The 13435-nt window shown below is 44.0% G+C and overlaps 1 protein-coding gene across 1 annotated transcript in view; it reads right to left on the reverse strand.

Annotated features, from left to right (window-relative positions):
• Positions 1-13435, reverse strand: part of EVC (EvC ciliary complex subunit 1) — a 118918-nt gene that overhangs the window by 15847 nt on the left and 89636 nt on the right. Inside the window, exon 13 of the mRNA XM_044282550.1 lies at positions 1744-1853. Coding sequence (XP_044138485.1) covers positions 1744-1853 — 110 coding nt within the window. The remainder of the gene's footprint in view (positions 1-1743; positions 1854-13435) is intronic.

A 13435-nucleotide genomic window follows, 5' to 3' on the forward strand; every position in this document is an offset into this window, starting at 1 on the left:
GCCACTAGGAGCAACAGGGGCGTTACCACTACACCTAGAGGCTCTGCTCTCTCTGCAACTGCCGCACCCTCTGCACTTTGATTGACAGGGTCAGGTATAATGATGTTTACACTGCCTGGTCCTATCAAAGTGAAGAGGGTGTTGGCTTAATTTTCTCATAGCAAAGTGTTCTGGACACCTTTCTTCCATTCATTCATAGAACTATATAGCTCTATAAATAGTGGAGAAGAAATTACATACCATATGTATCTCTCGAGCTATATGGGAGGGAGTACTATCTATGTTGGGGAAGAAGGGGGTTAAAGGATAACTGTCATATTTTCATAAAAAAAAAATCTATTTTAGCATATGTTACTGCTGCAGCAGCATTATGCATAAAGCAATCTTTAGTTTCTTCACTTACCACGGTTTTCCTTGAGTTTTCCCCTTAGTTACGGCTGTTTTGAATCCTACATTATGAGGATCTTCTCAAGATGGCTCCTCTGCCAGTTCTCTGAGGCCAAAACTGCATTCCCTCAGGTCACATACAAACGTGCTGTAGCCAATCAGACTGGATTACTGAGAGACACGCCTCCTCACTCTAAAGCCTAATGCAGGCATGCAGTGTGAAGGACCGCCCCTCTGTCATCCTAGCCGGAGACAGATCAGCCCTAGCACCGGTCTTTTAAGGGAGCAGTGGAAAGGGACGGGGACATTAATGAAAGGGTAATTACAGATCTTTTGGCAATCATTGACAGACTAACTCAGGTATACATGCCTAGCTCTAATAAACTAGCAAATAAATAAAAAAATATGTCAGTTATCCTTTAACAAGAGCTATCCTGGGAGATGCAGGTGTTTAATTGTCTCATGTGAGCTGCTGCCCACCCACAGAAAGTGAATAAAGTCCCCCAGAGAAGCACAAAAGTGAGTTTAAAAAAAGTATTAAATTCATGGGATAACCCCTTTAAAATCTGAGGCATACAGTTTGGTTCCCTATGTGGTGAACTGCAGATCCATATACACTGGAACTTGTATGGTGCTGAAATACGGTCGAGTGCAAGAGGAATAAAGTGATAATAAGCCCCTGTCTAAGAGGTTTCAATTTGGATTCTGCTAGTGAGGGTACATTCACATGACCGTGTGTAATCCTTTTCCGTTTTGCGGTCCGCAAATAACGGAACTGTGTGTCAGTAATTTGTTTCCGTTGTGTTGCCGCATCCGTTCCGTGTGTCTGCATTTTGCAATAGTAATATCAGAATCTTTTGCACCAAGCTCAGGGGGCAGGGACTTCAATTACACGGAAACGGATCAGCAAAAAACGGATGAATGGTTTTCGTATGTCTTCCCCAATTTGCAGATCCATTGACTTGAATGGGGCTGCGAACCGATCTGTGCAGACAATAGTAGTACAAGCTTCATATTTTTGCGGACGAGAAATGCGGAAACGCGGATTGCGGACGACATACTGAATGTTGTCCGCACATTTTATTCCCCCCTAGGAATAAATAGATCTGCATCTATTCTGCAAAATGCGGAACGGATGCGGATTGGAGGCAGATAAAATGACACGGTCGTGTGAATGCAACATAATACGTAAAGGGGAACGGGAAAACAGACCGGTAAACAGAGATCTGACTGCTAATAAAATATATTAAAGTGTAACAAGAGTAAGGAATATGTAGAAATATAAACTAATTACGGACGTTAATAATGAAAAGCTTTAAAAAAATAAAAATAAAAGTCACATTTCTGCTCACTTACTCCTCGCTGAGACCACTCAGTCGGATTAGGACTCCTTGGATGACCTGTTGCTGCGTCTCACACACGTATTTGTCTAGGGCAGATGATCGGACTTGTTCCTTTATCCACAACTAAATGAAAAATAATCAAAAGACAAATTATACTTCATCACTTAGAAAATTACTCCTTCCTGACATGGCGATTTTAGATTTTTTAACATTTCTGTTTTTTTACTCCCTGCCTTCCCAGAGCCATAAGTTTTTTATTTTTCCGTTTACATAGCTGCATTAGTGCTAGTTTTTTTGCGGGATAAGCTGCACTTTCTAAAGGCACCAAAAAAAAATAAAACAACTCCTCGAGGCTATGTGCAGAGTGATGTGAAGACATACAGCCCGAGAGCTAACAGGAAATCAACAGAATTTAAGTGCACTTGAAATTGTGAAAAAGTGCACACACAAAAAAATCCTGGGACTAAGGCCTCATGCACACGACAGTTTTTTTTCACGGCCCGCAAAAACGGGGTCCGTGGGTCCGTGATCCGTGACCGTTTTTTCGTCCGTGGGTCTTCCTTGATTTTTGGAGGATCCACGGACATGAAAAAAAAGTCGTTTTGGCGTCCGCCTGGCCGTGCGGAGCCAAACGGATCCGTCCTGAATTACAATGCAAGTCAATGGGGACGGATCCGTTTGAAGTTGACACAATATGGTGCCATTTCAAACGGATCCGTCCCCATTGACTTTCAATGTAAAGTCTGGAGTTCTTTTATACCATCGGATTGGAGTTTTCTCCAATCCGATGGTATATTTTAACTTGAAGCGTCCCCATCACCATGGGAACGCCTCTATGTTAGAATATACTGTCGGATATGAGCTACATCGTGAAAATCAGATCCGACAGTATATTCTAACACAGAGGCGTTCCCATGGTGATGGGGACGCTTCAGGTTAGAATATACTGAAAAACTGTGTACATGACTGCCCCCTGCTGCCTGGCAGGTGCTGCCAGGCAGCAGGGGGCAGACCCCCCCCCCCTGTTTTTAACTCATTGGTGGCCAGTGCGGCCGCCCCCCCTCCCTCCCCTGTAGTTAACTCATTGGTGGCCAGTGCGGCCGCCCCCCCCCCCTCCCTCCCCTGTGCGGCCGCCCCCCCCCCCTCCCTCCCCTGTAGTAAACTCGTTGGTGTCCAGTGGGCCCCCCTCCCTCCCCTGTAGTTAACTCGTTGGTGGCCAGTGGGCCCCCCCTCCGTCCGCTATAGATAACTCATTGGTGTCCAGTGGGCCCCCCCTCCGTCCGCTATAGATAACTCATTGGTGTCCAGTGGGCCCCCCCTCCCTCCGCTGTAGATAACTCGTTGGTGGCCAGTGGGCCCTCTCCCCTCCCTCCCCCTCCTAATTAAATTCGCCCCCCTATCATTGGTGGCAGTGGTGAGTACCGATCGGAGTCCCAGTGTAATCGCTGGGGCTCCGATCGGTAACCATGGCAACCGGGACGCTACTGCAGTCCCGGTTGCCATGGTAGCTTAGCAATTTGTAGAAGCTTCATACTTACCTGAAGAGCAGCGATGTCTGTGACCGGCCGGGAGCTCCTCCTACTGGTAAGGCCTCATGCACACGACCGTTGTGTGCATCCGTGGCCGTTGTGCCGTTTTCCGTTTTTTTTCACGGACCCATTGACTTTCAATGGGTCCGTGGAAAAATCGGAAAATGCACCGTTTGGCAGCCGCATCCGTGATCCGTGTTTCCTGGCCGTGAAAAAAATATGACCTGTCCTATTTTTTTCACGGCCAACGGTTCACGGACCCATTCAAGTCAATGGGTCCGTGAAAAAACACTGATGCACACAAGATTGGCATCCGTGTCCGTGATCCGTGTCCGTTTTTTCCTATCATTTCAATGGCAAACTTGACTTAGATTTTTTTTTCATTTTACATGTCCGTGGATCCTCCAAAAAACAAGGAAGACCCACGGACGAAAAAACGGTCACGGATCACGGACCTACGGACCCCGTTTTTGCGGACCTTAAAAAAAAACGGTCGTGTGCATGAGGCCTAAGTGAAAGGTCTGTGCGGCGCATTGCTTATAGCACAGACCTGTCACTTACCACTAGGAGGAGCTCCCGGCCGGTCACAGACATCGCTGCTCTTCAGGTAAGTATAAAGCTTCTACAAATTGCTAAGCTACCATGGCAACCGGGACTGCAGTAGCGTCCCGGTTGCCATGGTTACCGATCGGAGCCCCAGCGATTACACTGGGACTCCGATCGGTACTCACCACTGCCACCAATGATAAGGGGCGATTTTAATTAGGAGGGGGTGGGAGGGGAGAGGGCCCACTGGCCACCAATGAGTTATCTATAGCGGACGGAGGGGGGGCCCACTGGACACCAATGAGTTATCTATAGCGGACGGAGGGGGGGCCCACTGGACACCAATGAGTTATCTATAGCGGACGGAGGGGGGGCCCACTGGACACCAATTAGTTAACTACAGGGGAGGGAGGGGGGGCTGGCTACCAAGAAGTTAACTACAGGGGAGGGAGGGGGGGGGGGCGGCCGCACTGGCCACAAATGAGTTAAAAACAGGGGGGGGGGGGTCTGCCCCCTGCTGCCTGGCAGCACCTGCCAGGCAGCAGGGGGCAGTCATGTACACAGTTTTTCAGTATATTCTAACCTGAAGCGTCCCCATCACCATGGGAACGCTTCTGTGTTAGAATATACTGTCGGAAATGAGTTTTCACGAAGTGAAAACTTAGATCAGAAAAAGCTTTTATGCAGACGGATCTTCGGATCCGTCTGTATGAAAGCAACCTACGGCCACGGATCACGGACACGGATGCCAATCTTGTGTGCATCCGTGTTCTTTCACGGACCCATTGACTTGAATGGGCCCGTGAACCGTTGGCCGTGAAAAAAATAGGACAGGTTATATTTTTTTCACGGCCTCGAAACACGGGTCACGGGCGCGGTGTAAAAACGGTGCACAAGCCGAGTTTTCTACGGCCCCATTGAAAGTCAATGGAGCCGCAGAAAAAAACGGAAAACGGCACAACGGCCACGGGTGCACACAACGGTCGTGTGCATGAGGCCTAAGGCCTCATTCAGACACATTTACAGCCACAAGTTCGGGCCTCACGCGGGTCTAATGATCTGAACTTACTGTTACTTTGGGTCAGTGAATCTGCCGTCGGGCCTGTAATATGGATGCTAGAGTGTGGCCATATTATGGCCACCCGAGTGATGTTTAACCCCTTAAGGACTCAGCCCTATTTCACCTTAAGGACTTGGCCATTTTTTGCAAATCTGACCAGTGTCATTTTAAGTGCTGATAACTTTAAAACACTTTGACTTATTCAGGCCATTCTGAGACTGTTTTTTCATCACATATTGTACTTCATGACACTGGTAAAATGAAGTAAAAAAATAAAAATAAAATGTATTTATAAAAAAAAATACCAAATTTACCAAAAATTTGTAAAAAAAATTGCAAATTTCCAAGTTTCAATTTCTCTACTTCTATAATTCATAGTAATACCTCCAAAAATAGTTATTACTTTACATTCCCCATATGTCTACTTCATGTTTGGATCATTTTGGGAATTATATTTTATTTTTGGGGGATGTTACAAGGCTTAGAAGTTTAGAAGCAAATCTTGAAATTTTTCAGAAATTTTCAAAAACCCAATTTTTAGGGACCAGTTCAGGTCTGAAGTCACTTTGCGAGGCTTACATAATAAAAACCACCCAAAAATGACCACATTCTATAAACTACACCCCTCAAGGAATTCAAAACTGATTTTACAAACCTTGTTAACCCTTTAGGTGTTCCACAAGAATTAATGGAAAATAGAGATACAATTTCAAAATTTCACTTTTTTGGCAGATTTTCCATTTTAATAATTTTTTTCCAGTTACAAAGCAAGGGTTAACAGCCAAACCAAACTCAATATTTGTGGCCCTGATTCTGTAGTTTACAGAAACACCCCATATGTGGTCGTAAACCACTGTACGGCAACACGGCAGGGCGCAGAAGGAAAGGAATGCCATACGGTTTTTGGAAGGCAGGTTTTGCTGGACTGTTTTTTTTTTTTTTGACACCATGTCCCATTTGAAGCCCCCCTGATGCACCCCTAGAGTAGAAACTCCGAAAAAGTGGCCCCATTTTAGAAACTACGGGATAGGGTGGCAGTATTGTTGGTACTAGTTTAGGGTACATATGATTTTTGGTTGCTCTATATTACACTTTTTGTGAGGCAAGGTAACAAGAAATAGCTGTTTTGGCACCGTTTTTATTTTTTTGTTATTTACAACATTGGTCTGACAGTTTAGATCATGTGGTATTTTTATAGACCAGGTTGTCACAGACACTGCGATACCTAATATGTATACTTTTTATTAATGTAAGTTTTACACAATGATTTCATTTTTGAAGCAAAAAAAAAATCATGTTTTAGTGTTTCCATAGTCTGAGAGCCATAATTTTTTCAGTTTTTGGGCGATTACCTTGGGTAGGTTAGGATTTTTGCGGGATGAAATGACGGTTTTATTGGCACTATTTTGGGGTGCGTGTGACTTTTTGATCGCTTGCTATTACACTTTTTGTGAGGTAAGGTGACAAAAAATGGTTTATTTAGCACAGTTTTTATTTTTTATTTGTTACGGTGTTCATCTGAGGGGTTAGGTCATGTGATATTTTTATAGAGCCGGTCGATACGGACACCGCGATACCTAATATGTATACTTTTTTTTCATTTATGTAAGTTTTACACAATAACAGCTTTTTAAAACAAAAAAAAATGATGTTTTAGTGTCTCCATATTCTGAGCCATAGTTTTTTTTATTTTTTGGGCGATTGTCTCAGGTAGGGGCTCATTTTTTGCGGGATGAGGTGACAGTTAGATTGGTACTATTTTGGTGGGCAAATGCCTTTTTGATCGCTTGCTGTTGTACTTTTTGTAATGTAAGGTGACAAAAAAATTGTTTATTTAGCACAGTTTTTATTTTTTACGGTGTTCATCTGAGGGGTTAGGTCATGTGATATGTTTATAGAGCCGGTCTATACGGACACGGCGATACCCAATATGTATACTTTTTTTTCCCCCTATTTTTTACCAATTTTTCTTAACTTGATTTGTGAAAAATGACGTTTTTGGTTATTTTTACTTGAAACTTAATTTTTGGGAGGGAAAACTTTATTTTTTCACCTTTTTTTATTCACTTTATTTTTTGTCCCACTTTGGGACTTAAACTTATGGGGGTCTAATCCCCTTCACAATGCATTCCAATACTTCTGTATTGGAATGCATTGGCTGTATGAGTAAGTCAATGGGTCCGCAGAAAATCACGGAAAACTGAACAACGGACACGGATGCACACAACGGTCGTGTGCATGAGGCCTAAGGCAGAGGACCAGGAAGCGGTGAGTACAGACCCCGAGGAGCGTTGCATTCACCGCATCCCGGTCTTCCGATACTAATGAGCGCTTCCATAATGAAAGTGATCATTGGTATTAGCCCCATAAGACGCAGTGACATTTTCCTCCACTTTAGGGGGGGGGAGTGCGTCTTATGGGGCGAAAACTATGGTGAGATTACCCCCTTTAATGTAACATTTTTCAACTGATACATTTTCAAATTGCCAATAACTGTTTGCTTGCTACTTCACAATGAGAGTTAGGCCCCTTTTACACGGGCGTCATGTTTTTGGGCCTGACAAGATGCGGATGCGTTGCAGGAAAATGCAGGATTTTTCCACGCGAGTGCAAAACATTTTAATGCATTTTGCACGCGCATGAGAAAAATCGGCACGTTTGGTACCCAAACCCTGGGATCGGTGTTGTGTAGATTGTATTATTTTCCCTTATAACATGGTTAAAAGGGGAAATAATAGCATTCTTAATACAGAATGCATAGTACAATAGGGCTGGAGGGGTTAAAAAAAATTATAATAATAATTTACCTCACCTTAATCCATTTGTTCGCGCAGCCCGGCTTCTCTTCTTTCTTCAGGACCTGGGTAAAGGACCTTTGATGACATCACTGCGCTCATCACATGGTCCATCACATGATCCTTCGCCATGGTAACAAAAAAAGATCATGTGACAGACCATGTGATGAGCGCAGTGACGTCACCACAGGTCCTTTTCCTACTGCACAGCAAAGATGAAGACAGAAGAGAACCCGGGCTGCGCAAACAAGTGGATTCAGGCGAGTTAAATTATTTGTATTTATTTTTAACCCCTCCAGCCCTATTTTACTAAGCATTCTGTATTAAGAATGCTATTATTTTCCCTATAACCATGTTATAAGGGAAAATAATAAAGATTGGGTCCCCATCCCGATCGTCTCCTAGCAACCGTGCGTGAAAATCGCACCGCATCCGCACTTTCTTGCGGATGCGCAGCCCCATTCACTTCTATGGGGCCTGCGTTGCGTGAAAACAACACGCACAAAGTAGAGCATGCTGTGATTTTCACGCAACGCACAAGTGATGCGTGAAAATCACCGCTCATGTGCACAGCCCCATAGAAAGGATTGGGTTCGGATTCAGTGCGGGTGCAATGCGTTCACCTCACGCATTGCGCCCACGTGGAAATCTTGCCCGTGTGAAAGAGGCCTTAGGCTGGCCATATACATCACACAGCTGTTGGCGGGATCGGCCGGCATTAATGTGTACGACCAGCTTTACATCACCTGACTATATGCATAAAACAGAACTATCCGCAGACAGGGACACCGCTTTCTTTTGCAGAGACTATGAAAATACATGAAGGAAGGCAACACTATGGAACGGCAGAATCCAGCAGACGATCAGTACCAGGTTGTAAGGAGGGATTCCAGGAAAGGATTTTTGTATGTCTTCTGAAGCAGTGTAATGCGAGTCTGACCGGTCACACCGCGTCCTTCTTCTCCTGAATAAAATACATCTTTATGTAATACAATGTGGAACATGACTGCAGAAGTCTATCTGCAATGTGACAGATTATGCAAAGCGCTTTCATGGCTGGCAGTTAATCCGAATATTGCCCAGGTAATTGCTTTTTCTTCATGCAATGATTAAGATGCCGGTCATAGCAGTGGGAGATGTTATCATAACCAAAGTCGGTGAAATCAGCCAAAGCGCTCATGCACATGGCCGTTGCCGGCTGTTCCGCCATTTGCACCATCTGTGCGGCTGCCGCAGACGGATCCAGACCCATTCAACTTGAATGGATCTGTGATCCGTCCGCACCACAAAAAAAAATATAGAACATGCGGAAGCACGGAGAGAAACCCCAGGTTCCGAGCCTCCATTCTGCACTGGACCTTTCGGATTGCGGACCCATACAAGTGAATGCGTGATGTGGGCTGCACACGGCCGGTGCCCACATATTGTGGACCCGCTGTTTGCTGGCTACAATACGGGCATGGCCGGACAACATGAGAGTGCATGAGGCCATAGTCTAAGGATCTCTCTGATGGTACTTGCCAGGTGGTGGTCCATCACTCACTTTAAGACCTCATGCACACGACCGTTGTGTGCATCCGCATCCGTTCCGTCATTTTTCACAGTTTAGCAGAGGTCCCATTCATTTCTATGGAGCTGTGAAAAAAAACTGATAGTCCTCCGTTTTTTCTCCGCGTCCGTGATTCCAGTCCGTCAAAAAAAATAAACCCTGTCCTATTCTTGTCAGTGGAAAATGGAGTCAATGGGTCCGTCAAAAAAAAACAGATGCACAACTGGTATGCCATCCGTGTCTGTGTCCGTGTCCGTTTTTTTCTACAAGACCTTGGTGCAATAAAATTACACTTTTCATTAACCTTCCTTTTTTTTCCCGTCAGACAAAAAAAAAAGGAAGACACAAGGAAACACAACTGAAGCAAAATCGGACACGGACCACTGGAGCAAATCACTGACAGTGAAAAAACACTGTCGTGTGCATGAGGCCTAAGCAGGACCTGTCACCTCCCCTGACATGTCTGTTTTAGTAACCAGAGCACCTATTCTTAGGGCTCTATGTTGTAGTACAAATCCTTTATTGTTCCTGCTTTATTTATGAATCAATTACTAGCAGTTGGTAGTGAAGGTCCTACTGGGTGTTACCAGTTGTGGGACTATTCGTGCGCAATCTGACACTGCCAGCACTGATAGGATAGTATCAACCTGTGCAGGGACAACTGGTAACTCTAAGCTAGACCTGCTAATTCATTCATAAGCTCTAGCAGGAATAATAGCGGAATGACACATCATAGAGCCATAAGAATAGATGCTCCTAAACCAGACATGTCAGGAGAGGGGACCGCTCCTCTTTAGGCTCTGTTCACTCTGCTGTACGGAGTACATTCCCAGGGCATATGCCAAACACGTTCATAGGCTGCAAATGCACATGTTCATAGGCACAGGGTGTCCTTTTGGCACATATCTGTCTGGTATGCGTCAGCTTACCCCTATTTTTTGTTACTATCCTAGGTCTGGGATGCTCAACCTGCGGCCCTTCAGCTGTTGCAAAACTGCAACTCCCAGTATGCCCTAATGGCTGTAGGCTGTCCAGGCATGCTGGGAGTTGTAGTTATGCAACAGCTGGAGAGCCGCAGGTTGGGCATCGCTGTCCTAGGTCAATGTACAAACCCTGGCCCCAGCAAACAGAATGGCGGGGCAGCTATATCATTGGAAAGGAAACCACCCCCATATAACAGTACTGCGATCCTGGCTGTTGGCGCAGTAGAGTAGCTGTCAATCACAGCCATGTTTCCGAGGCTGGGATCCTGACAGACTGGTGGGTGTCCAACCACTTGGACCACCAAAAAAGCCAGACCGGCTTTGATTGATGCTGGTGCTCCAGTAGGCCATACTTAGCTTGGCCTCCTGAAAAATCAGTTTGGCCTGTTGACCACTTAAAGGGTTATTCCTCTCTTGCAAAATGATGGCATATCACTTGGTAATGCCACCAATTTATGGTTGCTAGGGGCAGGGGTGCACCTAGCCTTTCTGCTGCCTGAGGTGAAAACTGAACCCCCCCCCCCCCTTCCCTTCCCAATGCCAGTTTCTTAACCTAAACCCTTTCCTTCAGACCATGGCCCTTTGACTGCTCCCCTCTTGCCCCTACCTGGTGCTGCCTGAGGTGATCGCCCCACCTGGCCTCAGTGATGGTGCCAACCTTGACCAGTTCTGAGAATGAAGAAATAGCAACGCTCATTGAGTTTTCCCTGCACTGTGGCCACCCAGCTATACATGGAGCTGCAGCCCTCCCCTTCATTCTCAGGAATAGTGAAGGTCCTAACGGTTGGACATCCACTGATCCTAGAGATATGCCATCTCTGTACCTCGTTAACACGGATATTACAACAGGGTCAAATGTGATGCTGCACAAGACAAAACTGCCATGACCCCAAGTGATGCAGTGGCGGAGTCCCTCTATATACACTCATGTTACTACATACAGTACATGCTATTTCTCCCGTAATAAGCCGCGCACTTAACATTTGTATTTAGCATAGGTCAAGTCACTGCTAATACCGTGTAGACTAAGTGACAGGATTAATTACATCTGTCTCGACAATCACATTAATTAGGCAAGGTGCCAGGAGACGTCTGGATCTCTCTGCTTAGTAACACCTGTCATCTCAGTGACGCTCCATGCCACCTGAGAATTAATGGCATCCGCTTCTCAGCAGGGACAGAAAAGGGAAAACTAATCACCCCTGACGAATGTAAATGAATGAACAAATTAATAAAGGAAATGGCAAATTATTTGTGGCAGGAACGATTCCCAGTTTGTCACACAGCCAAGATCTCAAGAGATTTAGATCAAACCTCCCCTCTACGATAACCAGTGGATGGGACCAATGGCAATGAATGGGGTGCAAGAAATGTATTGTGTGTGAAGACACTTAAATTAAGAGCCTATATTAGGACATATGTGCTATAGAGGGCCCCCCTGTAAATGAGAACCTAAGCTTAGGAAACCCCAGATCAGTACATGAAAAGATTAGGACTTGTGCAAGCAACGCCCCAACGTGCAAGGTTTGTGGGCATTTCAGTCCACTTTGGGGACGTTTCTAGGTGTCCAATTGAGCAGGTTTCCTTTAAAGGTAATCTTCACCTTTAGTCATAATATAATTTCTAGGTTCAATGTTTTGTACAGCACATCTTTGTAGTAAGAGCTCCATTTATTTTTTTATAAAAAAGGTGAAAATACACTGCATAGATAGGTTTAAAATAAAATATGCTGGCTACTAAAGCTGCCACTAGAGGGAGCTTAGGAGCTTTATGCATACTGCCTATACCAGGGATGGGCAAACTGCGTCTCTCCAGCTGTTGTAAAACTACAACTCCCAGTATGCCTACAGCTATCAGCCTACAGCAGGCCATGATGGGATTTGTAGTTTTACAACAGCTGGAGAGCTGCAGTTTGCCCATCACTGGCCTATACAATACATTAAAGTCAATAATAAACAGTAAGCTCCCTCTAGTGTCAGCTACAGTTCTGCTCCCCATTCCCTATTAACCCCTTCAACCCCGGGCCTGTTTTCACTTTCCTGCCCAGGCCATTTTTTGCAAATCTGACATGTGTCACTTTATGTGGTAATAACTTTTACTTATCCAGGCCATTCTGAGATAGTTTTCTCGTCACATATCGTACTTCATGACAGTGGTAAAAATGAGTTGAAATTTTAAAAAAACATTTTTATTTATTAAAAAATAACAAATTTACCAAAAATTTTGAAAACTTTGCTAATTTCAATTTCTGTACTTTTATAATAGATAGTAATACCTCCAAAAATAGTAATTACTTTACATTCCCCATAGGTCTACTTCATGTTTGGATCATTTTGAAAATGACTTTATATTTTTTGGGGATGTTAGAAGGCTTAAAAGTTTGGAAGCAAATCTTGAAATTTTTTGGAAAATTTTCAAAACCCACTTTTGAAGAACCAGTTCAGGTCTGAAGTCACTTTGTGAGTCTTACATAATAGAAACCACCCAAAAATTACCCCATTTTAGAAACTACACCCCTCAAGGTATTCAAAACGGATTTTACAAACTTTGTTAACCCTTTAGTTGTTCCACAAGAATTAATGGAAAATGGAGATGAAAATTCAGAATTTCACTTTTTTGGGAGATTTTACATTTTAATCAATTTTTTCCAGTAGCAAAGCAAGGGTTAACAGCCAAATAAAACTCAATATTTATTACCCTGATTCTGCGGTTTACAGAAACACCCCACATGAGATCGGAAACTGCTGTACGGGCACACAGCAGGGCGCAGTAGGAAAGGAATGCCATATGGTTTTTGGAAGGCAAATTTGGCTGAACTGGTTTTTAGATGTCATGTCCCATTTGATGCCCCCATGATGCACCCCTACAGTAGAAACTCAATAAAGTGACCACATTTTGGAAACTACGGGATAAGGTGCCAGTTTTATTGGTACTATTTTGTGGTACATATGATTTTTAATTGCTCTATATTACGTTTTTTGTGAGGCAAGGTAACCCAAAAATTTATGTTTTGGCAAAGTTTTTATTTTTTATTTTTACAGCGTTTACCTGAGGGATTAGGTCATGTGACCTTTTTATAGAGCAGATAGTTACGGACGTGGCAATACCTAATATGTCTACTTTTTCTTATTTAAGTTTTACACAATAATAGCATTTTTTAAACCGTAATAATGATATTTTAGTGTATCCATAGTCTGAGAGCCATAGCTTTTTTATTTTCTGACCGATTCTCTTAGGTAGGGT

The sequence above is a fragment of the Bufo gargarizans genome, chromosome 1 (assembly GCF_014858855.1).
Source record: "Bufo gargarizans isolate SCDJY-AF-19 chromosome 1, ASM1485885v1, whole genome shotgun sequence".
Lineage (NCBI taxonomy): Eukaryota > Metazoa > Chordata > Amphibia > Anura > Bufonidae > Bufo > Bufo gargarizans.